The 27106-nt window shown below is 36.4% G+C and overlaps 1 protein-coding gene across 1 annotated transcript in view; it reads right to left on the bottom strand.

Moving 5' to 3' along the window:
- The window catches only part of EML4 (EMAP like 4), a 155938-nt gene that overhangs the window by 35857 nt on the left and 92975 nt on the right, over nt 1-27106 (bottom strand). Inside the window, 7 exon segments of the mRNA XM_082851983.1 lie at nt 2318-2453; nt 2568-2702; nt 7820-7915; nt 10067-10177; nt 11235-11304; nt 15072-15221; nt 16497-16620. Coding sequence (XP_082708109.1) covers nt 2318-2453; nt 2568-2702; nt 7820-7915; nt 10067-10177; nt 11235-11304; nt 15072-15221; nt 16497-16620 — 822 coding nt within the window.

Below are 27106 nucleotides of genomic sequence, written 5' to 3'. Positions count from 1 at the left end.
TGGGGCTGGGAAGAGGAGCTGTAGTGAGAAAAAGAAAAAGAAGAAGGGGACTAACTATGAGTTATTCTTTTTGTCTCTCCTGTCCCATTTTACCATATGGCCATACACACTGTTCTTACACATATTGTATCTCCAGACCCAGCCCAGGAGACAGTAAAACCTACAGTCGGTTGCTATGTTGGGAAAAGGAGAAGAGAAAGGGAGGAAACGTAACACAAATGTAGTAATTGGGACTATCTTTCTATATCACAGATAACTATGTTAACCAACAGCTGTTAAGAAAAGGTCCTTGGAACCATCCTTTTGTGAGTTGATATGGACAATTTTAATCACTAACTATTTAGAAAATGATACCTCTAAATTTGTAGGTCTTTGGTTTTAGTATTCATTTATTATAGTAAATCCAATTTCCATAGGCAAGTCAAAGGTTTCAGCTGGATTCCAATTCCAACAAGTAGAATTCTGAAGTAATGGAGTCTGATTATGTGATATTTTACTATATTACTATTCTTATATTATCCATTAACAATAAAAACTTCAACTTTTTAACAGGGAGCCACTTTTACTGAGAGCAATGTCATCCTGCATGACCTCCACCATTTAGTCACATAAGATCTCAGGATAGAATGTAGGCTATTACTCTTTTTCAAGGATAAAATCTTTCTTCTTACACTCAAACCAGTTATTCTCATCTCTCTCTCTAAGATTTTTAGTCTTTTTTCCACCACAATACCCAGTTTACTCTCAGGTTTTAGGCAACCTTAAAAAGACTACTGATTGATTCTAGCAACTTTGCCTTCCATTCCATTTTCAACTAGGATTCTCAAAATTCTCCATTTTATTATTATTATTTTTAATACATTTATTTATTTATTTATTTTTGGCTGTGTTGGGTCTTTGTTGCTGCGCACGGGCTTTCTCTAGCTGTGGTGAGTGGGGGCTACTCTTCGTTGTGGTGCGCGGGCTTCTCATTGCGCTGGCTTCTCTTGTTGCGGAGCACAGGCTCTAGGTGTGCAGACTTCAGTAGTTGTGGCGCACGGGCTTAGCTGCTCCACAGCATGTGGGATCTTCCCAGACCAGGGCTCGAACCCGTGTCCCCTGCACTGGCAGGCCGATTCTTAACCACTGCGCCACCAGGGAAACCCAAAATTCTCCAATTTAAAACTGGATATTGTATACTTAGCTGTTCTACGGCCTTAATGTTCTATTGAAATTGCAAGCTCCTTTGGTCTTTCCTTGGTTCTTATTCTTCTTGATCTCCCTAGAGCACTGAAACTCCTGGGAATTCTCTGCTTCCTTGTTCAGGCACTAAATAAAAAGTTCTATCTTGCTAACTTTTTTTTTTTTTTTTTGCGGTACGCGGGCCTCTCACTGTTGTGGCCTCTCCCGTTGCGGAGCACAGGCTCCGGACGCGCAGGCTCAGCGGCCATGGCTCACGGGCCCAGCCGCTCCGCGGCATGTGGGATCTTCCCGGACCGGGGCACGAACCCGCGTCCCCCGCATCGGCAGGCCGACTCCCAACCACTGCGCCATCAGGGAAGCCCTTTTTTTTAAATCTCACTTCTGTAACCCCTGTAGGCTCTTTTCTGGTCATCTAACTGTGGGACTAAGGATCCTTGGCCTCACAGCTCTTCTCTCTTCCATGGTGAACTCAACCAGTTTTTAGGATTCTTGTGGATAACTCGGAAAATCTGTATCTTTAATCCCTATTTGAATTTTCATTGGCTTAGTATATACTAGTTTAAATTGATAAGAGAAACTGCAATTCACTACTATTTTTTAAAATTGTATTTCCTTCATGCTGGCTATCTCTTGTTTTTGTTAACACATGACAAGTTTATTCACACTATCCTGGATGTTTCACGTTCATAACCATCTTTGTCCCTGAACTTACACTGATCCCTAAGTGGGATCAAAGTTCCATATCTTTTGTAGTGTTGCACATTCATTATGGCTTAACAGAAATATCATTTCTTCTGTGAAGGCTTCACAAAATATTGAAGATTGGGATGACTTCTCTCTTAATCTTTACGATGTTTAAATTAACATGTATCTGTATCATCTCTAATTATTTTGTATTAACCTCCTGGAAGGAAAGGAACAGTGTAGTAAAATGTAGGTTACATATGCTTAATAAATGAGTAAATAATTTGATTTAAAGAAAGACTATCGTGAAGAACTTAAAAACAAAATGTATGTTGGTGACTCTCATACTGTCTCCCTGCAGCTTTCTCTCTCCTGGTCTGGATAAGAGATGGCACTGCAATAGCAATATGCGCAAACTGAAAGGAATGACTTCAATATGAGAATACTGTACCTTTAGGCCCTTTCCCAGGTGTGGGTTCTACAGTAGTTTTGCTCCATATAAGTATGACTCCACCTGAGTCTCCAGTAAGAACATCTCCATTCCCCAAGAATGTCAAACACTGCACAAATTTTGGTTTTTCATATTTCTACAATGAAACAATGAGAATTTTCAGTTTTCCCTTTGGCATGATGACTTTATGCTTACTCAACAATTAAAAAATTCAAGTTTTATAATGAAGTTATAACATTCTGGTCCTTACCCCAAAAACTCCCTGTTTTCTTGTTAGTGAATTGCCACTCCAGGTCCAGAAAAAAATGTGAGATTTACCACAGGTTATTATAGTATTTGCATCTGTTGGATGGAATTCCACAGCCAAAACAACTTCATTTGTTGTCTGTGGAAAGAGAAATAAAGTTTTAGATGAATGTATATACTTATCTCCATTAAGTACCAATTACAGGTACTGATAATCAAATATAGGAAAATTTTTAAGGAAATGCCTTTTCTTCAAAGTTCTATTTTCCTGAAAAATTTTAATAATAGATTTTTAGAATAATGATTTAAACTTGATGTCCTTATCCTATTATATCTTTTATGCTATCTCTATATAATAACTCTGCACTAGGAAGACATTTACATGAATTAGTTTTAGGTTGTTTTAATTTCTTGCATATTCAAGGAAAAGTACACTAAAACTAGCAAATGAAAGAGCAATGTACATGCTGTCTTAAAGACATTGCCATTTTGGTCTTAAAAAAAACAAACCAGTCTTATCTTTATTTGTACCATACTACTGACCATTCATTCAGGAAAATATTACTGATTTAGAGATTCATCCCCATGCTGAAGACGTAAAAAGTAGATACAGAATGGTCACTACTGATTCCTACGGAATGAAAAAACAAAGAGCTTTTATGCTCTTTCCTCAAAAAAACCTAGGAAAGGGACCTCATTAAACTTAAAAGCTTTTGCACAGAAAGGAAACCATAAACAGAATGAGAAGACAACCCGAAGAATGGGAGAAAATATTAGTAAACAATGCAAATGACAAGGGATTAGTCTCCAAAATATACAAATAGCCCATATAGCTCAGTATCAAAAGAACAAACAAGCAAATCAAAAAATGGGCAGAAGAGAAACAGACATTTCTCCAAAGAAGACACACAGATGGCCAAAAGCCACATGAAAAGACGTTTAACATCGCTAATTATTAGAGAAATGCAAATCAAAACCACAATGAGGTATCACTTCACACCAATCGGAATGGTCATCATCAAAAAGTCTACAAATAATTAATGCTGGAGAGGATGTAGAGAAAAAGGAACCCTCCTACACTGTTGGTGGGAATGTAAATGGGTACAACCACTACGGAGAACAGTATGGAGGTTCCTTAAAAAATTAAAAATAGAACGACCATACGATCCTGCAATCCCACTCCTGGGCATATATCCAGAGAAAACCATAATTTGAAAAGATACACGCACCCCTATGTTCACCGCAGCACTATTTACAACAGCCAAGACATGGAAGCAACCTAATGTCCATCAACAGATGAGTGGATAAAGAAGATGTGGTACATAAATACAATGGAATATTGCTCAGCCATAAAAAAATGAGATAATGCCATTTGTAGCAACATGGACGGACCTAGAGATTATCATACTAAGTGAAGTCAGACAGAAAAAGACAAATATCATATGCTATCACTTATATGTGGAATCTAAAAAAATGATACAAATGAACTTATTTACAAAACATAAACAGACTCACAGACCTAGAAAACAAACTTATGGTTATCAAAGCGGAAAGGTTGGGGGAGGGGCAAATTAGGAATTTGGGAGTAACATATACACACTACTACATATAAAATAAACAATAAGGACCTACTGTATAGCACAGGAGACTATACACTCAATATTTTGTGATAACTATATAAGAAAAGAATCTGAAAAAGAATATATATTGTGTATATATATGTGTATGTGTGTGTATACATATGTATATCTGAATCACTTTGCTGTACACCTGAAACTAACACATCATTGTAAATCAACTATACCTCAATAAAAAAATATATAAAAAAGTACACTAGGGATGTAATGTACAACATAATAAATATTATTAACACTGCTGAATGTTATATATAACACTTGTAAAGAGTAAATCCCAAGAATTCTTATCACAAGGAAAAAGATTTTTTTCTATTTCTTTCATTTTCTATCTATATGAGATGATGGATGTTCACAAAACTTATTGTGATAATCATTTCATGACAAATGTAAGCCAAATCATTAAGCTGTATACCTTAAACTTATACAGGGCTGTATGTCAATTATATTTCAATAAAACTGGAAGGAAAAAAGAAGAAAAAGGAAAAGATAATGTGTTGATAACAAAGCAAAATTAGTCACCTCTCTTCCAGAATTGGAATCTTTTAAAAACTGATTCAACAGTCCTTAGTTTTCACTTGGAAAAAATCAAAACTACTCAACAGTTGGATCTTATGCCAAACCGATTAATCAAGGATTATAAAGCTAACTATAAATATTCCCAAGTATACAAACCCATGGTTCCAGTGGTAAGATATTCAAGATATAAACTGAATAATCTATGAAAATAAATCACTTTGGGTATGAGTGTGGCCTTACAGGGTATTTTATTTTAACTTTTTATTGATGGGTACTATATAATCAGAAAAGCTCACAAATCCTAAGTACATAGCTTGATAAGTTTTCACAAATTGAACACACCTCTGTACAGCATCTAAAGCAAGAAACAGAACATTACTAACATCCCAGAAACATCCCAGATCCCTTTTCTACTCACTATCCCCTCACTGCTGAAGTAACCATGATCCTCATTTGCAGTAGCGAAGATTAGCTTTGTCTGTTTTATTTAAATGGAATAATACAGAAGGTATTCCTCTGTGTCTAGCTCATTTTATCAATATTACATTTGTGAGATCCACAAATGTTGGTGCATATATTGTAATTTGTTCATTCTAATTGCTGTATAGTATTCCTTTGTATGGAAAGACCACATTATTGATATATCCATTCTCTTATTGATGGGCATTTGAGTAATTTTTTCTTTTATTTTTGATTACTTGTATATACTTCTTTTGGGTTTATACCTAGAAGTGGAACAAGATGGGTCAGAAGGTATGCATACGCATGTGTTCAACTTTACTAGGTAATACCAAACAGTTTTCCAAAAGGGCTATACCAATTTACATGACTAGCAGCAGTATATGAGAGTTCCAGTTACTTTACACCCTCACCAATCTTGGTGATTTTGTCTGTTCTTACTGATTCATATTTCCACATATATTCAGCTTGTCAATGTCTATAAAAATCATGCTGGGATTTTGACTATGTTGAATGTATAGACCAATATGCAGAGAACTAACATCTTTACAATACCGGCTTCTATCCATTACTACTGTATAATCCTCCAATTATTTAGGTCTTCTTTAATATCTGTCAATAAGGTTTTGAAGTTGCCTTACTGAATTTTAAATATACATAAATTAACAAGTAATGTATTAAATCCCCAATCCTTGTGACATAAGCCAGGACAGAGCTTATCTACAGAAGAATAAAGTTGACACACAGGGAGAAGCTAAGAGGGGAGACAGAGAATCAGTGATCTAGTCCCTGAATCAAATCATTCCTGAGGCAAAGTCTCCCTCTGACCTTTACTAGAGGTTTTCTTTAACTCCCTAAACATGAATCAATAAACTCTCGTTAAATTTGCTTTAGTTGTTTTGAAGTTGTTTGCAATGAAAGAGTTCTAATATAGATATTTGGGATACAGAGTTGAGTGAACTTGCTGACTGACTGGGTGTGAAAGTGAGGGAAAAGGAATCATGAACGATGCCCAAGTTTCCAGCTTGAGCAACTAAGTGCAATGTGATGTTAGTCACGGACAGACAAACTGGTTGGGGGCTAACAAATATGATTAGTACAGATTTGGACACTTTGCTTGTGACTTGCGGGATTCAAATAAAGATGTCCAGCAGGCAACAAGAATTGCTCTTGTTACTCTGGGCTGGAGTGAGCTGATGTGGGACATGGCAGGTAGTAACCAAGGCCATGGAAGCAACAGGAGCAGCATATGATATCAACAGAAGACATGGGGTATAACTCTCAGGAACACCAACACCAAAGGTTCTGGAAAGGAGGTCCAGGAGTGGCCACTAGGAGGAAAACCATAAGACTTCATCCGGTAGCCTTTCCTACAAAGGACCAAAATTCACATATTTCACTTCAGTGTAACTTTCCTATGTTTCAATGTTAAATTATTCTGAATGATGGCTGACAGACAATCTATCTTCATTTATGTTTTTTAAAGTCTGAGGTTTCCTGATACCTTATATTCCTTTCAAGTACAATCAAATCTACTCTGCTACTTTCAAAAGATTAACTTATACTATTTAAAAGAAATAACCTCTTTTCATCCAACAAGCTGAAGGCATGAAGCTTACACAAGACTAGGAGAGCGCACAATTGAAGAGGAATGTGACGTTATTTAAGAGTATAGCAAATATGTCACAGGCTTTTAAAAGCCATGCTGTCAGGACTTCCCTCGTGGTGCAGTGGTTAAGAATCCACCTGCCAATGCAGGGGACATGGGTTCGATCCCTGGTCCAGGAAGATCCCACATGCCGTGAAGCAGATAAGCCCGAGTGCCACAACTACTGAACTTGTGCTCTAGAGCCCGCGAGCCACAGCTACTGAAGTCTGCATGCCTAGAGCCCTTGCTCCGCAACAAGAGAAGCCACGACAATGAGAAGCCCGCGCACTGAAGAGAGACCGCGCTCGCCGCAACTAGAGAAAGCCCACACGCAGCAACGAAGACCTAACGCAGCCAAAAATAAATTAAATAAATTAAAAAAAAATTTTTTTAAACCCATCCTGTTGCTTTGAATCCCTTTGAACCTGTCAGAGGGAGGCCATTTCTGAGCCATATGAATGCAGTTGCAATGCTAACCTCATTCCTCTCTTACAAGTTATAGCCTGCTCTAAACGAAAGGATTAACACTATTCTATAGCAACTATAAAGGCTGTAGTATTTTATTTAATAATTCCATACACATAATTAAAACCAAAAAACTTATCATTACATATGCTTTTCAGTTATGTCAGCCATATTCCAAAGGTTGAATTTTTCCTTTAGATTTTTTAATCTTTAAAGATTGAAAAAAATAACATATTTTGTTAAAGAAAAAGAAGCCAAGTAGAGTATACAGTCTTAACTTTGAGATTACACATCCAACTACTTTGGCATTTCAGTAGTACAATGTGTCTGAAATATCACTGAAAGTGGTTGAAGCTGCTTGACTACTGTATCTTAAAACTGACTACCATAAGAATAATGACAAATCAATAAATTTGATGAATTTGGCCAGCTGGTGCTTTCTTGAAACCTAAGGATATGCAATATACTTCCAAGGATTTACAAAACAAATAATGTATTCTAAAAGATAATACCCAATTAAAATGTTTTTACCTTTATTTCTGCTCCTTTTGATTTCTTCTGCCAATCCCATACAGTAAGCATATGCTCATTGGAGTCATCAATAACACATAAATGAACACCTGAATCCTAAAGAAAAGTCAATTTAAATAGGCATTTAAAAATTTTCAGATAAGGCTGACTTTCTAAAAAGAAATACCATATTATTAAAACTGCCAAGTTTAAGATAATCCAAAATCCTTTAAGCTCATGGTTCCTTGAAATATAATGAATACACTATTTACTAAGACTGTATTTTCTTCAGAAATATAATAAAAAGTCTTTAAAAATTGTTTTTCCATTTCTAATTTTTTCCCCTAGGTTGATCTCCACTTGCTCTCTAGCCACTTTTATTATTCAGAGATAGCAAATAATTAATTTGGAGGACACCCTAGTCCCTTCTGCAGCTTAAAGTATTTTCTGCTTTAAAGTAGTCTGACTGCATTTAAAGTATTTTCCTTTGAGGTAGATGTGAAATGTATATAATTTTATAACTTTGCTCCTAAATTTTGGTAGTTTGATAGAACAAGCTAAAATTAATGCCTACTTTAAAGTTTGCCAATTTGTTTTCCATGATATACCTGATTTACATTAACATGAATAAACAAGATAAAAACATAACTAATGCCTCCCAGTTTAAGAAAAAGAACTGTGGATGATACTAAAAGATTATTTTTTTCTAGTAGCATTTGTAGTATATGCCTTATGATGTCTATGGAACAAAGAAATATTGTGGTGATAAGTGAGAGGTACCGAGGAAGGGCAGAGCTTACTTTCCTCTTTATCTTTCTTTTATCCTGTATTGGAATGATTACCTAAATGAGGAAAAGTCAGAGTGTGAGGCAATCCAAGATACTCTTAACACTGTAACAATGGTATCAACAAGATGACAACAGTTCCTGCTACAGAAATTTTGGGGGGTAAAAAAGGTTTAAAAGTATTTCCCTTCTGTCCTCTGATCTCCTTTTCTAAATGCCTTTCTCCCAATTCCTGACTCATTATACCCCTTGACATTCAGTGCCTGCAAGCTAGTAAAGTTTCTATATCCACTCAAACTGATCTTTCTGCTCTAAAAATGTCCCTTGCTCCTCCATGTCCCACAAAACACTCATAATCCAGAATATAGCTGCTGATAGTTAGGAACTGAAGAGACAATATGAATACATAAATATATCCTAAAGCATGAATGAGGCCCAATAAAATCTGGAGGTATATTTGTAATTGAAATTAAAAATTATGATCCTAAAATAAAGAAGTTTTCCTGTATACTCTATAATAATTACATATAATTCAAGAATAAATAGAATGTTTACATGAGCAACATCTTGTTTTATTTTCACAAAATAAAGTCTCAAGGCTTAGGTAAGATTGCTAGACACTGAATTTTAAACTTAAATTTAAAATCATGCTGTCGGGGCTTCCCTGGTGGCGCAGTGGTTAACAATCTGCCTGCCAGTGCAGGAGACACGGGTTCGAGTCCTGGTCCGGGAGGATACCACATGCCGCAAAGCAACTGAGCCCGTGCGCCACAACTACTGAGCCTGTGCTCTACAGCCCATGAGCCACAACTACTGAAGGCTGAGCACCTAGAGCCTGTGCCCCGCAACAAGAGAAGCCACCGCAATGTGAAGCCTGCACACCGCAAGGAAGAGTAGCCCCCGCTCGTTGCCACTAAAGAAAGCCCGCACACAGCAACGAAGACCCAATGCAGCCAAAATTAAATACATAAACAAATTAATTAATTAAAAAAATCATGCTGTCATCAATTCAGAACCAAAACAATTCATGATTTTAGCGAACGCAAAGGTCTGACTGTTTCCTTTACTCCAATATGACATTAAGAAAAGACAATACTTGTGGCAGAACTGGCCAAGTTTCATGTCTGTACATTTTCTAAATAAAATAGATCTCCATGATTCAAGCTGAAGCAAAAGCACATCTTACTGCTTGTTTCAATTTTACTATGCTACGTATGCATTCCTTTAACCATTTCCTGCTATTACGTTAGAATCCTATTTCAGGACAGAACAAAGTTAAGTATAATTAAGCGAAATATCCTGGATCCTATCTAAACCAAAGTACTTTAGCACTTAGGTTAAAATGCTGGCCACTGTTAAGCAATAGCTAACATCTAATTTTTCAATTCAATTATCACTTTCCATGAACACAGACACAAACAAAACTGAGCTTAACTTCTTTTCTGTGTCTTTGTGCAGCTGGCTAACTCCCTTAAATACTTACTGCTTTTGAAAAATCCAGGCATCCTACTCCACGCTCAAAAGTTCCAAGTCCAATAATTTGCAGTGTAGATAGACTAACTGAATCCCACACTCTGACATGGGGTTGCAGGGGCTGCAGAAACAAGGGGAAAAACACAAGACAGCAAGACAACTAGTATTTAGGTAGATGAAAATAAATACCACTCCCACAAGAACTGTTTACAAATGCCCCCAAAGAATCTTGAGCAGGTATTTTCTTCTCATACCATGAAAGTAAGGAAATAACAAAAGTGATAACAGTAGCAGCAAATGATTTGAAGTATTTACTATGTGTTATATACTATTCTAAGTATATTACATGTATTAATTCATTTAATTCTCACAGACCTATGGGTTAGGTGCTATTTATTATAACCACCATTTAACAGATGAGGAAACTGAAATGGAGATAATAACTTGTCTATAGTTATCCAGCTATTAAAAGGTGGAGTCAGGATTCTAACATCAGCAAATTTGCTCTGGAAATCCTGCTTTTAGCATTACTTTCATTCCTGAGAAAATAATACTTTTTAAAAGAATCAGTGTCCAATAAATTGCTAAGCAAACAGTCCTTAAATAGAATTTACAACTGGAAGGGTCTTAAAAGTCATCCAATATAACCCCTCTAACTCCTTTTTCTTTAAAGAAACTTTAAGTCGGAAAATGTCATGAGTAGTCATACACATGCTTATCAGTCATCATTAATATTCACTGTCGATCCTTACAAATAAGGGATTTGTTATGTAAGCCAATTTAACAGTACTGAATAATAACTGAAAAATTTTAAGTGTTACCATTTCTAGTCATATATAAAATCAAGGGATTCATCAATTTAGGGCAACATTGATAAATTATTCTCTGTTTAAAAAAATTTTTTTAACAAGCTTATCAGTTCTCCCATTTTTACAAGTAAATAGTTTCCTTAGGGAGAACACTTATTTTTTTTTGAAACAAAATTTTTACTTTGACTCTATTTTGTTTTTTTGGAATGTTATTACATCCTAATATTGTTTTTCCCTGCTTATACTAGAAATCCCTTAATAATTAAATTTTAAGAGAATAAAATAAATGAGTTATGGTTAAAATTACAATCAATTCCATTCTAATATCAATATCACTAGGTACAGAATGCATAAAACTGTGCCACTCACCCTTCCATCCTTATCCACTCCAGCTATCTGTCCAGTTGCAATCCTAATTTTGTCAGGATGTATAGCAAGGCTAGAAAGCAGTATTAACAACAATTTTAAATACAGGAAAGACATAAAACAGCAGAAATATGCCTAAGTATCAACCTTTTTCAAACAGGTTTTAATCATTAAAAAAACTCAACGTGACCCATTTGATTTACTTTAGCAAATCAAATAAACAACAATTACCTAAAGGATTTCTTTCCTAAGTTTTCAGCTGTACTACTTCCTTGTTAAACTGAACAAATTATTATTAGAACACTAAATCTGAAGAAAATATTTACTCATAATTGTGGCATGATAAATTAAACTGTTCTCATTTGTTCAAGTTCCTTTGTAGTCCTGCACCTAGGAATAAATATTCACATGGTTTTATTACAGTGAAGATGCAATATTGCATTGTGTAATTTTACTTTATTAAAACATAAGCATTGGGCTTCCCTGGTGGCACAGTGGTTGGGAGTCCGCCTGCTGATGCAGGGGACACGGGTTCGTGCCCCGGTCCGGGAAGATCCCACATGCCACGGAGCTGCTGGGCCCGTGAGCCATGGCCGCTGAGCCTGCGCATCCGGAGCCTGTGCGCCGCAATGGGAGAGGCCACAGCAGTGAGAGGCCCGCGTACCGCAAAAAAACAAAAAAAAAACAAAAAAAACCCCAAAAACATAAGCGTTGGCTTCCCTGGTGGCGCAGTGTTTAAGAATCAGCCTGCCAACTTTGGGCAAGAAACTTTTAAGTACAAATTGAAAATACTGCAAAATATATGCCCACATTTCTCATGCTAAACATATGAGTGATGAGCAAGATTTTTAAAAGGATGTCTTCACATCCGTATCTAGAATTCTTCTACATCTTGCAACCAAGGGGTAAGCGCAACTGAGAATGTAATTTTATTCTTGGTATGTATTGCTCATTAATCTCCGGAAGAGTAGTATCAGTTTAAACTGTCATAAATAAAAATGTTTTAAAAGTGTCACTAGGGCTTCCCTGGTGGCGCAGTGGTTGAGAGTCCGCCTGCCGATGCAGGGGACACGGGTTCGTGCCCCGGTCCGGGAGGATCCCACATGCCGCGGAGCGGTTGGGCCCGTGGGCCATGGCCACTGAGCCTGCGCGTCCGGAGCCTGCATGTCTGGAGCCTGCGCTCCGCAACGGGAGAGGCCGCAGCAGTGAGAGGCCCGCGTACCGCAAAAAAAAAAAAAAAGTGTCACGAAAACTTCCCCATATTAAGAATTATACCTTTTAAAATGCCTTGATAATTTGATTGGTATAAATGGTATCAATTTTTGGGGGGGGGGCCACTCTGGGTCTTTCTTGCTACACGTGGGCTTTCTCTAATTGTGGTGAGCGGGGGCTACTCTTTGTTGCAGTATGCAGGCTTCTCATTGCGGTGGCTTCTCTTGTTGCGGAGCACAGGTTTCAGTAGTTGCAGCACACGGGCTCAGTAGTCGTGGAACGTGGGTCCTAGAGCGTGTGGGCTTCAGTAGCTGTGGCACGCGGGCTCAGCAGTTGTGTCTCGTGGGCTCTAGAGCTCAGGCTCAGTAGTTGTGGCGCACAGGCTTAGTTGCTCTGCAGCATGTGGGATCTTCCTGGACCAGGGATCGAACCCGTGTCCCCTGCATTGGCAGGCGAATTCTTAACCACTGCACCACCAGAGAAATCCAATGGTATCACTTTATTTTCTTTATTACTAAGGAGGCTAGAGTTTATCAATGTTTCTTTAATTCTATTTCCTCTTACTTAAATAGTTCACATCCTTTATTGTGGTCAATTATATTAAAAGTAATTAAAACCCTAATATTAACATTTTGCCATATTAAAATCCAAAAAAGAGGGGATATATGTATACGTATAGGTGATTCACTTTGCTGTACAGTAGAAACTAACACATTGGAAAGCGACTATACTCCAATAAAAAAATAATAATAAATAAATAAAAGTTGTGGAAAGAATTTAAATACAAAAAACCCAATCTTTTAAAACACATTTTAAAAAGTGAAATTGCTGGACTAGGTAATATATATGCATGGTTCAAATATCAAAAGCTATAAAAACACATATTGAAATTCTGCTAAAATCTCATCTACCTTGCTATTATCCCTACTCCCTGCAACCCCAGGTAATCACTGTAATCAGTTTCTTTTTATTAATAACTCTGGAAAAATTTTACATATGTGGAAGCCAACATAAATATTTATCTTCCACCTCCTTTTTACACAAATGGTAGAACACTACACACACATTTTCTCGTTCAAATTTTATACTTAGGAGTATGTCTTAGGGATCTTTCCATATTAATACACAAAGACCTTCCTCATTCTTTCTTTTTTAAAAAAATTTATTGAAGTATAGTTGATTTGCAATGTTGTATTAATTTCTGCTGCAGAGCAAAGTGATTCAGTTATACATATATACTTTTTCATATTCGTTTCCATTACAGTTTATCACAGGATATTGAATAATTCCCTGTGCTATACAATAGGACCTTGTTGTTTAACCATCCTCTATATAATAGCTTGCGTCTGCTAATCCCAAACTCCCAATCCTTTCCTCCCCAACCCCATCTTCCCCTTGGCAACCCCAAGTCTGTTCTCTATGTCTGTGAGTCTGTTTCTGTTTCGTACATATGTTCATTTGTGTTGTATTTTAGATTCCACATATAAGTGATATCATATGGTATTTGTCTTTCTCTTTCTGACTTACTTCACTCAGTAAGATAATCTCTAAGTCCATCCAACCTTATTCTTTCTTTATAGCTGCATGGTACCCTACAGGTACACCACAATGTTACTAGTCCCCAGCTAAAAGATATTTAGGCTGTTTCCAATCTTTTCTATCACAAATGATGTTGTAATAAGTAATTCTGTACACATATTATTCTTCTAGTGAAAAAGGCAATATTTTAATCATCTCTAAAAGTTTAACAATATCTATATAATATTTTAAGTCTAATATATATTAGAGTAATTTTTTTTTTTTGCGGTACGCGGGCCTCTCACTGTTGTGGCCTCTCCCATTGCGGAGCACAGGCTCCAGACGCGCAGGCTCAGCGGCCATGGCTCACGGGCCCAGCCGCTTCGCGGCATGTGGGATCTTCCCGGACCAGGGCACGAACCCGTGTCCCCTGCATCGGCAGGTGGACTCTCAACCACTGCGCCACCAGGGAAGCCCTAGAGTAATTTTTTTCTAGATAAAGATATAATTGCCAGAATAGTACAGACATAGAAGAGAAGATTTTAAATGTTGGAAAATAATGAATCTAAGCAATAGATAATTAAAGTTAACTAAGAAGTAGTAAAATTAATTGAGTACTTTAAAAACATGCCAAGTATATAAAAGGAGTTCTCACTTTTTTACAGTTTGACACCCTATGGGATACTTTAATCCTTATTCAGCCATGATTTCCCTCTCCCCCCAAAAGCATCAAGTTCAAAATTTACCTACATAAAATAAATCCTCAAGAAATACTTAGTAACCAATAATCACTCTTAGAAGTATGCAAAAGTCTAGAATGCCCCACATATATCTGATGTTATAGGCCAGAAGAAAAAGACCATAAAAGATGTGGGAAAGAAGAAGAGGTCCCAATTGAGATTTATAGATGATATGTTTTATTGCAGTGGATATCACACCAACCATTCTGGAGGCCTGTAAGTCTTTTTTTTCTTTCTGAAATTATCTACAGAATGCCCATAATATCCTTAAGTTCTGAGTTTTCCATAGGAAATCATTTCCAATAAAAATCCAGATTTAAAAAATAAGAGCATGAAATTAAAAAATGAACAAATGTTAAACGATACCAACCATTTCACACAGTCTGTATGACCCAGGTAGTGTCGTTGAGTTCTCTCCTCATAATTAAATAGTACTACTACTGATGCTATGAAATAAACGATTTCCCCGGTAGGAAGAAGGTAAACATTAGCTCGACAGTCCTTTCCTCGATAACCATATCTTAAAAGAGTCAAGGTTTTTAATAAACATAATTTTCAAAGTTTAAATAAACAATTTTTTCATGGATACTTAAGGGAATCAGGAAGGTATAAGAAAAGAGGACTGGAATGGAACTAGAAAGCTCATGTCCTGCCATTAGCCCTTGTGGAACCCCAAGAACTTTTAACATGCTTAAATCTTAGTTTCCTCATTCAAAAAACAAATACATATTATGCTCCTAGTATGTGTCAGGCACAGAGCTGAACACACACATCTGAACAAAACAAATGTTGGCCTATGTCTCTAGAGTTCATGCTTTACAAGGTGACAAAAATTAACACCAAATATATCATTAGAAATTGTGGAAAGAAAAATAACAGGATGCTAGGAGAAACCATAAAAGGAGTATCTAATTTAAATGGAGAGAGAAAATGACAGAGATCACAAGAAGGGCTATCTGAAAAAGTGACACTTACGCTTGACCTAAATGATGAATAAGAGATAGCCAGGCACAGTCTGATATAGGCAGAGTGTCCACTAAGAAGCTGTACAGAATAACAGGATTGGTGAGTTTTCTCAAGCTAATTTCTGCCAAAAGGAGGGACTGATTCAAGGGGTCGGGCAGGAGGATGTAGGAGAATGAAGGCAGAAAGCAGAGTTCAAACTATTAGCTCCTTCTGCTTCACTGAGAGTTTCTTAGAGGGTCTAAGAGAAATGAGACTTTCTAAGTGAAATAAGGAGCACTTTGTTTTATATACTCATTTTTTTAAAAAGCCTGGCGGTGAATAAGTTAATTCTCAAATTAGAATCCACCTTGCTAATTTGAGCTCTTAATAAAATAATTCACATTATTTCACAGCTTACAAAATGCTTAACTGATGTTTTCTTACTTAATTCTTACAATGGACCTGTGAGATAGGGATTATTAACATCTTTTTATAAGTGAAGGAAGTAAGGTTCATTAGGGATAAGTGGCAGAGCCAAGGCTCAAACACTAGCCTTCCAATTCTAATCTGATGCCTCTTCTACCACACCACAAGCACCTGCCTCGATGTTCGTAGGATATTGCTTACCTTATCTGAAAATATTAATTTTGGTAGTTTTAAATTGCTAATAGCAAAATACATGTAATATGTGAAAGGATTAGAGATGACATCTCTTTACTTGCTCAAGTGGTTGCTATGTTTATTACATTTACTTTTTTTGGCATAAAGACAATTTAGAGGTCAAGTAAACTAAATTTTCTTAAACTAAAGACAAAGCAAACAAATTTGCTGTCACAATAGAAAAGGATACACCCACTCCAGTTTGAGCTTCTCAGGAGGCAGCTCTGTTCTGATGTCATCATAGTTGTCAACATCAGAAGGAATGAACATTGTAATTGGTCGACCTCGCATAAACATTTTAATATATTCTCCTTCTGTTAAGACACAAGAAAAAAATTAAGACAGATGTATTTGCTGAATATTCATAGAAAAGCGTATTATTAATGTGATACAACAAAAACAGATAAAAAATAGCTACTTCAGAGTTCTAGTCTCATTATACATGATTGCTTTTGTATAAAGACCTAGTCCAAAACACTGTAGGAAAAAAACCATTGGTCATTTCCTTAAGTAAGAATAACTATTTTCATAATTAAAATATAATTTATCTATGAGTTGACACATTTCAACAAGACAGCCAGGAAAGTTGAGGTACAGAAATGAAAAGAAAATAATTTTGTGATGGCAGTTTCTCTGACAATTGAAAAAAGATTGTCAGAGTAGAAAACAACCATGTCCACCACACTACCTGATCAACCTACTGACGTTTAACGGCATACAAAACATGGCCTCAGAATACACCACGAGGAGTGAAGTCAGACACCCTCATAAGTCAGGAAGGGGAGAGAGACTAAGCGCTCTGCTACATAGGGCAGTGACCAGAGCTGGATGGAAAGAGGACCACGGTCCCCTACTTCACAATCATGCCTACAATCAGCCTCGAGTCTGAGCAATTAAACTATAATACACTAACATTTTAAAGACAGTGCTAGGAAACAGTTTTCGAGTTAGCAGCAAAAACATCTTTTATTTATATAAACCAATAGCTGTTTTTAAGATGTGCAACAGTCTAAAACTAAAAATGTTAAAAAGACAACTCCAGAATCAAATCAATATTTATTGTACACCTTTTACAAATGAAAACAACACTTAAGTGAACAGATGAGACTGTTTTATGTCTTAAAAACAAAACAATACTTAAGTGAAAAAATGAGACTGTGTATGAGACTGTGTTGGGATCCCTGGTCGCAGCATCCCAACCTACATACAGACAGGTTTAATAAATGTTGATGGTGGTCGTGAAATGTTTACAAAAGAACCTAAGCAGGAGGGAGAAAATAAGGGACCGAGTACAAAGGCATAGGCAATGTCTAGAACTTGCTAACTTGTCTGTTATATGAAAACCTCAGGACCTCTAATAATGACCTAAGCTACTAAGGAGAAGAGTAGATAATCCAATAGCTTATGTAATGCAAACCATGGAAGAAGGAAAGAAATTATTTGCTGAATGTCTGTAAATATTTCTTCAGAGTCAGATTTTAAAACTCTGCTTGTTATGGGTTAGAAGTTCGCATTATTTTTATTATTATTACTCATAGTGTGTTCGGCCTCAGGGTTTGATCTAAGAACAGGCTAAGACCTCCCACGCCATAGTTTTAATACCACATGATGTATGTCTCTATTACTTCTGAATCTAAGAGTGGGCTCTGCTTCCTGATGAGTTGTAGCATAGCTGGACTTTGATGATAACTAAATGGTTTAGCTATCAGCTGTAACTATTTCCCTTCAGCAATCATCTTTATCTGTATCTCCTTGTCATTTTTTGTATAGTTCACTTTCTTATAGGTGTCAATTTGTTACATACTTTTCCCTCTAGTTGTTTTTTTTTTAAAGAATATGAATTCTTTTTTTTTTTGCGGTATGCGGGCCTCTCACTGTTGTGGCCTCTCCCGTTGCAGAGCACAGGCTCCAGACGCGCAAGCTCAGCGGCCACGGCTCATGGGCCTAGCCGCTCCACGGCATGTGGGATCCTCCCGAACCGGGGCCCGAACCCGTGTCCCGAACCCGTGTCCCCTGCATTGGCAGGTGGACTCTCAACCACTGCGCCACCAGGGAAGCCCCAGAATATGAATTCTTAAAGGGAAATATCCTGTCCTTTGGAATTTCTTCCAAGATCACTGATCAGAGGTGTATAGCATAAATGCTTTCTGAATGGAAAAAAATAAAATATTTAATAGATGCTTCTATTGCCAGTTAGAAGAGATTATATGTCCAGCAAAGGGACTGGGTTAGGGATAGCATCAAAGAAAAAAAAAAGCCCTCTCCTTTGCTAATAGAGACAGCTCAGAATACTGCACTGATCCCTTTAGCAACTGTCAAGCAGCACAAGCAACTAACCATAAGCAAAGGAACTATGCATCTAGCGTCTGTGAACTTTTCTAATATAAAAATGGCAGTGCATGTTAGGATGAAAATGCTTTTCCTGCCGATAAAGTGGCAGTATGCATGCTGGACGCAGAGAATATAATCTAGACACTGGGAACAATTCCTGAGACTGAGAGGCAGGCAACACATTACAGTGGAAAGAGCAGGAGCTTTGGAGAAAAAGACTGATTGGGATCTGAATCCCAGCTTTACCCCTTCCTAGCCATGTGACTTTGGCCTCATTTTCCTAATAAATAAAATGATAATACTACTTACCATTCAGAATTATGACTGAGTAAATATCACACTGTAAAGTGCAAGGTCCTTGACAAATATTTATTCCCTTCCCTTTGTGAACGATTTATGACCATTCTAAACACTGTCTAGGAATTGCTTGTAATACATGATTTAACACACGGTAATCTCTCTTCATAAGCTTTAAAGTGACTGTCCACAGAACAGCAAGTGCAGCAAATAAGTTAGAATTCTGAGGGTTCTATCAGGTACACTATAATACATGGGTCACAAGTTCAAATATCTACAGGCCCAGGCAGGAAATGCAAAATGAGAGCAGTGGGAGAATACAGGACGACCGGTTGGGGTTCGGGCACTGGCATACACCAGGCCCCATCTCAGGAAGGCAGCAGTTAATCATCCTCAGGAAAGATGTGAGCCCAGTGCTGCTAGATCTTCTCATTTTTCAAGAGAAACAGAAAATCTATACTTTATTGTGAAATCTCCCAATTTTTAAACGTTTACTCCCTTGCCAAAAAAGGGAGAATACCATGTGAAAACACACCTTTGGCCTGCATGTAGCTCACTAGTTTGCAACCTAAGAAGAGTCTTTACCTTGGGAATTAGGTAAAATATATAGATGAAGAAGAACCTCTTTCCTCCTCAATCACTGTTGAGTCAAATTCTCACTGCAAACCGTTTTTTGAGGCTGTCAGGCTTATTGATCTTATAGTCGAACGACTTAACAATTTGTTTTACCCAAATGCTACTTTCTGGCTGTCTTCACTGTATACCAGCATGAAAGTCAAGGGGAAGAGATGGGCCATGGGACTGGTCAAAGAAGAGTATGAGATCAGTAACACTAATTAATACATTAATAAAGTCTGGTGGTCCAGAAAAGTAATGTGAGAAAGAAATGATTAAATTATCTCATAATAATTAGTAAACACACTATAGGGCTATCTGTATTCAATAGTGAAGCTGCTGCTTCTTGAAATGTAATGAATCTCAACATTTTATCTCCTATTTTGACATTGTGAAAATTCCTGGGACTGAGAGGGAGGCTATACAGTATAGTGGAGAGAACACAAGCTTTGTGATAAACGCAGACCTCGTTTGAATCTCAGCTCTACCACTTACTAGCTTATGCTCAAATAAAATATTCTTAATTGAATCTGATCAATGCTTAATTATAAAAGAAGAAATTCAGGGAATTCCCTGGCGGTCCAGTGGTTAGGACTTGGTGCTTTCATTGCTGGGGCCCAGTTTCAATCCCTGGTCGGGGAGCTAAGATCCCACAAGCTGCATGGTGTAGAAAGCGAGAGAGCGAGAGAGCGAGAGAGCGAGAGAGCGAGAGAGCGAGAGAGAGAGAGAGAGAGAGAGAGAGAGAGAGAGAGGGAGTGAGGGAGTGAGGGAGGGAAGGAGGGAGGAAGGGACGAAGGAAGGAAGGGAGGGGAGGAAGGAGAGGGAGGGGAGGAAGGGAGGGAGGGAGGGAGGGAGGGAGGGAGGGAGGGAGGGAGGAAGGAAGGAAGGAAGGAAGGAAAATTCTGGGGGATATTGTTGATACCATAAATACCATAAATTTTATTAGTTCATTTCTCTAGACATATATAATGCTGGAACTGGAAGAAATCTTAGAGCTTACCTAGTTCAAACGGCTACTTTTACAGAAGGGGAAACCAAGGCTCAGAGAGGTCAAATGAGTTCCTAGACTGTGTTCTGTTGGGAAATATTTTCATTCTAAACTATGTTCTATATCTGCACTATCCAAAATGATAGCCACTGGTAGAACACTTAGAAGGCAGCTAGTGTGAACTGAGACATGCTGTAAGTGTAAAATACACAACAGATTTTGAAGATTTAGTATGAAAAAAAAAGTAAAACATCTCATTAATGTTTGTTTATATTGATCACACATTGAAATGATATTCTGGATATACTGCATTAAATATACTAAACTTAATCTTACCTGTGTCTTTCTATTTTTAAAATGTTGCTACTAGAATATTTAAAATTATATGTGTTATACATTATATTTCTATTGGACAGTACTGTTCAGACAGTGGTGATATCTTTAGGCTCGTCCACATAAGTCCAATTACCGGACAGTACAGCTTCCTTATAATCCAAATAGTATTAGCTTGAGCTCTGGATCCCAACAACAGGAAATCAGAGAGTACAACAGAAGAGGAAGATGTTTCTGCTCTATTATCTTTTGGAAGAGTGAATGCTAGGCAAAAACTTGAAATACTGTATTTCCATGTCCTTCTTGCACACCTCTTAGTCCTTCCCCTTCAGCCTCCTCATGTGCTTCTACTTTAGCACCTCCCCTGGGCTGTCCTATCCTCCAAAGTGCTTCAAATTGCAAAATGATCATTATATTCCTAATCCAAACTTTTTGGCATAGTTATTCTCAGGTGTTCTGAGAAAAGCAGTATTGCTGAAATAATTCATACTGATATAAATAACTGGTTATTAACATTATATGTTTAAAAGATGCTTATCAAAATTTATTAATCTTTCACAGATTATAACAAAGCAAAAGGAAAAATTCAAGGAGAGTGTAGAAGAAAATTAGTACTGGGCATACTCTGCTCCAAGATTGGTTCCTCCTGTGCTTTTTTTTCCTTTTAAATAGCTTGCTCGATTTCTGCACCTAGAGATTTTAAAAAAAAAAAAGCCTTTCAAAGGCAACAGCAGAGCTTCAAGGGTCTGGACTATGACTTGTACTTGTTTATGTACTGGGTATTGCTTTGTAGAAAGCCTTCTGAACTTCTAGAATGCTTACAATTTAAAGCATCTTTCTCCTAAAGTTTTCACTTTAGGAATTCATTTTTATATTTTACGATCTTTAGAACTAAAGAGCTCCCCCCACAACTGAATTTGAATTTTATATTTAACTAAAATGTAGCTAGCTGTGAGATGCTACCTAATTCCAGCAAACAAACAGAAAATTTAAGAATCTTTACTTAATTTGAGCTTTTTCTCTGATACTACCAGTTCCATTCCCCAAAACCACAGAGCTACAGAACAGGCTGGTAAACAAGATGCTAGAAATACTGTCCACAATTTTACGGTAGAAAGTGACAAAGACCATTTAAGGAAAGCTAAAATCTTTTCTTGAAACTTATTTATTTTTAAACAAAATATTTCAAGTCCCAGTTAATGATCCAGTTACACTCGAGTAACAATTTTAAAAATTCCAATGAAACAATGTAATCTGTAAGGATCTTTGAATTTTGAACAAGGAAATTGATTTGTGCTATAATAAAGTCTCAATTTCACCCCTTTCTAATGTCTAGCTGTAAAAATAGATCATAAATGTAGACTCCAAAATAAAAAGGGGAGTCATGAATTTAGAAGGATATATAATCTAATCTTATTGTGCTCATTTAAAAAATTCCTAATTGTGCTTGCCAAATATTATGTAGTTAGTTTTACTGGCTGGGACAAGAACACAGTTCTGAAAAATCTGACCAAATACTAAAATGCTACCTTAATTTTCATTGTTCTATAGGTAGAGTTCTACTACCTGGTAAATTTTATTGAATTCTTAATTACATGGGGGTTGGGTGAGGGTATACAATGAAGGTAAAATGTGTTAACCTAGCCTCTTAGGAGCTTAGAAGACAGACATAACCAAGTCTTATGTATCTGCTGGTCAACACTTATCTAATTACAGTAACAAGCCAATTTGCAGTTAAGTAATTTTGCAGTTAAGTAACTTTCTTGAATCTAAACCTCCTTTAATCAGATTTTTCTTTGCTGTTTTGCTTTTTGGGCTTTTTTTTTTACAACTGTGATTGTTATAAAATTACTTGAAAATATCAGACATGGGACTTTGCGTAAGAATTTTAATTATTTTTACTGCGTGAAAAAGGCTTTCTTTGGTAAAAGATGGGAAATACGTCTATTCCAACAATATAAGGCACATAAAACTTCTTCTGAAAGATTTGCTATACTGCTGAAAACATTTCTGAACTAAGCAAAACATGGTTGTACTTTACAAAGTCCCTCAAATCACTCATTTATATCCCCAGGAAAAGTTATCTTAAACACTAAATGAAAAAAATTCTTCATTTTATCTGAATACACCAAGTTGGATTTAATTTTTTAAAAATAAGAAATTAAAAAAAGAAACTTCAGATATCAAAATATTTATCCCTCTCTTTCTCAATTAACTATAGCAGAAAGAAAATCAAGCGGCCCAAGGGGAACAATAAAAACTTATATATGAAATTCTAAAGAGTATTAAAGAGTATTGAGAGATTTCATCTTTAATGTTTTATTTCTTTAAAAAAAAAAAAAAATAGGGACTTCCCTGGCAGTCCAGTGGTTAAGACTCCATGCTCCCAATGCAGGGAGCATGGGTTCGATCCCTGGTCGGGGAGCTAAGATCCCACATGCCGCATGGCGTGGCCAAAAAAAAAAAAAAGTTAATTAAAAAAACCCCAAAACCCCAAAAGCCTGAGTCAAATAAAGCAAAATGTAAAGATCTAATAAATCTGGGTGGTCAGTATATGGGTGCTTGAAATATTATTTGCATGTATTTTTAGAAAGATGAAAATATTTAATCTTTAAAAAGTTTAAAAAGCATTATTTAAGGAAATAATCAATAGAATATTTTTGGTGAAATTGTTCCTTGGAGAATCAACTATGAGTATAGCTCAGGAATGTGACATGTGATTTACTATGCCTTTTCTTGCAGTTTTGTATATGTCACTGATCATTTGTACCTCTTTTCTGCTACACTAATCACAAGTTTCAGAATTCTTTTCAAAGTGCTTCAGGAAAACAGTAAACAGTTGATACAGTGAGCAACACATTGTGGAGTCTAATTGCGGTTTCTGGACAGAACGGATTTCTAACTATACTAGCTCAGTTAACTGGCACGCTTAAGGAATGGAGATTTTCTAGTTAATTACATTTTCTAGTTTAGATTTTTTTAAAAAAAACGTATGCCTACAGTTGTGAAAAGTTCAGTATGGGTGAAAAGTCTTCAACTGGAATAAAATAAATATGCACAAGACTAGGATACTCTCATGGAAAGTCATATTCTCCATGTTCAAAGGGGGCACTTGGGACTTTTCTCAGCTGAAAATAAGGAAAGAGGATGTCAAGAACACATATTCTTAGAAGTTGGGATAATTTATACTAAAAAAATTGGACAGCCTTTAAATACATTTTAATCTATAAGACTGTCACCAACAGATACCAGATCTCTACCAGATCTCAATAATCCAACAGAGAAGAGGTTCCCCCTTTTTGGTCTCCTTTTAAATACAGGCAATACTTGGACAAAGCCCAGACCTAGGGATCCAAGTAATGATTATATATCCTATTTAACATATGCCAATAGGTAAATTTTATAAGTGAGTGTATTTTTTTGGAGGTGCAATATTTGGTTTCCTGCCCTTCCTGCTTATTCACATTTAAAATAGACTTAAAGCTAGCACCCTTCTTTCTAAATTCTGGAACTGCAAAGTTTTGGATATCATCTCAGAAACAGCAAGGAAAGATTCTATCTGTAGCACAATTAAGGGCTTTTGACTTCTTTGGTTTGTTTCAAACTGTACACCCCCTCAGCAGGGGACAATATACTTCCTCTCAGTAGGTAACACAATATACAGACAGTGTCAGTAGGACTGCTATCCTATATTCTTACAGGTAAATTTTAGTTATTCTTTCAGATACAATGCTCAGTTTACACAGATGTGATCAGGTTTTAGGACAGAACATGCCTGGAGCCAACAGGTCAGAAAACAATACAAGGCACTGAACAAAAGCCCCTGTATTCAAATTCGTTAAAGGTAGATTAAACATGAGTTAGTGAAGGTATGGGGGCTGCCTTCCATTTTCTATTTGCTGCAGGAAAGAGCTTTTAAAAAGTTATTAAAGAGACTCTCGGCAACGTCTAATCTAAGCCTAAGTATATGTAAGAAAACTGAGGTCCAAGGTCTCAAGAGTCATAGGGAAAAATTTATTATCAGATGAAGGATGTTCTATTTTTTTTTCATAACTTCCTTTGGCAAATGAAATTTTTAGTTTCTCCCCAACCAACACTCATAATTTTAGTCATTGTAGAATTCTGATTCTTTAAACTTCTGTGATTCACCCCTAACTAGGTCTCATGCTTATTATTATTATTATGCTCTTTCCACTAAACAACTTTGCTTCTCTTTCCTAAGTGAGGTGTCTAATGACTCTTCTGTTGCTTAGAATGAATCCATATTTTATAAATGTAATGGTTAACAAATACAAAATTGTGTGCACACTACGATCAAGGACCTTCTTGCTGCTCCTAACACAGCAAGAAAGCTCTTGCCTCAGGGCTTTTGTACTTCCAGTTTTCTCTGTTCATGAAATTCTTTTCTCCAGATACACAAATTGTTCACTCACATCATTCAGGTGGCTCAAATGTCACTTTATCACTTTATCAGAGATGTCTCCCCTAACCACTCTATGTAAAATAGCAATTGTCTACTCTCCTTATTCTTTCCCAATATGTATTACCTACTGACATATTAAGTATTTACTGCCTGTTTCTTATAGGTAGAATATAAGTTCCACAGAGATCAGACAATGTAACTGCTGTATCCCCAAGTTTCTGGGACAGGTCCTGACAAAACACACTCAATAAATACTTGTTGAATGAATCTTTAAAATTTTAAAAATGTGTATCTGATAAAGAAACAATAAAGAAACACATCAGAACTGTAATAGTTGTTAAAATGACAAGATTATTCAGTTTTTTTTCTTTCTCCACTTTTGTAAATGAGTTTATATTGTATATTTTTAGATTATTTGAATGACTGTTTGGCTAAAACAAACTACTGAAGGATTTTACACAGTATGTATTTCAAAATGACTTTTAAAGTATTTTTCATCTGAAGCCATTTTGGACAGATAGCTAGGCAGCTAGTAAGAATTAGTCACCTCTCAATTTTCTAAGATGTTACAGTAATAGTTCAATCTAAATACACCTGTAGTTAAGCTACTACTGCACTGGTTTGGTAGTTAAGCAAGAATGAATTTAATCACAGAACGGTGAGGCAGCTCTATAAGAGGAAGTAAAAGTGTGATTTGGTGACTGAGGAGTTCTTTTCCTCAATTAAGCAGATTTCTCTCCAGTAGGAACCTGAATCATTCAGGTTCTCAACATGACCAGACAATTAAAAGAGTTTAAGATGTGACAAGAGAAAATTGATTTAGGATTACTCAAGCCTGAAAAGGACAGTTAACATGCAATAATTTGAAGACATTCAGGTTCTGCTCTGGAAATGAGGACATGTGACACTTATTTTCCATATTTTAAAAATGTAATATACTAGATAGCGATAGTGATTATAAGATGAGCTTATGAGCTGTACTCATTTCATTACAAAATTTACCTAGTATATTATTTCTCTTGTGATGGGAGAGGATCCAACAGAATTAGGGAGGAGAGTAATGAAAAGGGGCTTAAGTTTCAAGGATCTGAGTGTAGATAAGGATCTAATTCAGTAAGAGCCTCTTTTTATAGGACATGGTGTAACATGTCCTTCCCCCCACATCTAGCCTCGGAGATTGCCCTGTGTACATCTCATTTCACCTCCCACTGCTTTCAACCATGGTTTACTTCCTTCTGTCTAAGTGCTGATCAGAATATGCAGATTTATGCTCTTCTACTCTGCTGTGTCTGAAGGACACAGTCATTTCAAGTGAAGTTTTCTCTGCTACCACTCACTTATATGTACCAAATATAAATCGCCTTGTTCCCAAAACAAAGCAGATGACTTACAGCAAGTCACACTTGTCACTGTCAAAAAAAAAAGAGCTAAAGAATAAATCACATTCTAAAAAGACTGTCCAAAAATGACAGATATTTTTTTAAATGACATATTTTAGATTAATACCTAAAGTATAAGAAAATGTGCTGTGAAATATGCTATGCAAAATGAATACCAAACTTAAATTTATACACAACTTACATCAAGTGAAGATCATCTATTTAACGGTCATCTTTTCATCTTAACTCCATATATTTGAGTACAAGGTTGAGTACTGTCACACTTATATTAATAACTAAAATTTATTTGGTGCTATGTGCCAGGTACTATGTTTAAACACTTTATTATCTTTAATTTTTATAATAACCCTTTGAGGGTTTATTATTGTCTCAATTACAGATGAGAAAACAAAGACTTAAGAAGGTGAATTAAC

This window comes from Leucopleurus acutus, assembly GCF_964270905.1.
Source record: "Leucopleurus acutus genome assembly, chromosome: 12".
Taxonomy (NCBI): Eukaryota; Metazoa; Chordata; class Mammalia; order Artiodactyla; family Delphinidae; genus Leucopleurus; species Leucopleurus acutus.
The sequence above is the reverse complement of the archived record's forward strand: the minus strand, read 5'-3'. Positions and strand labels throughout refer to the sequence as shown.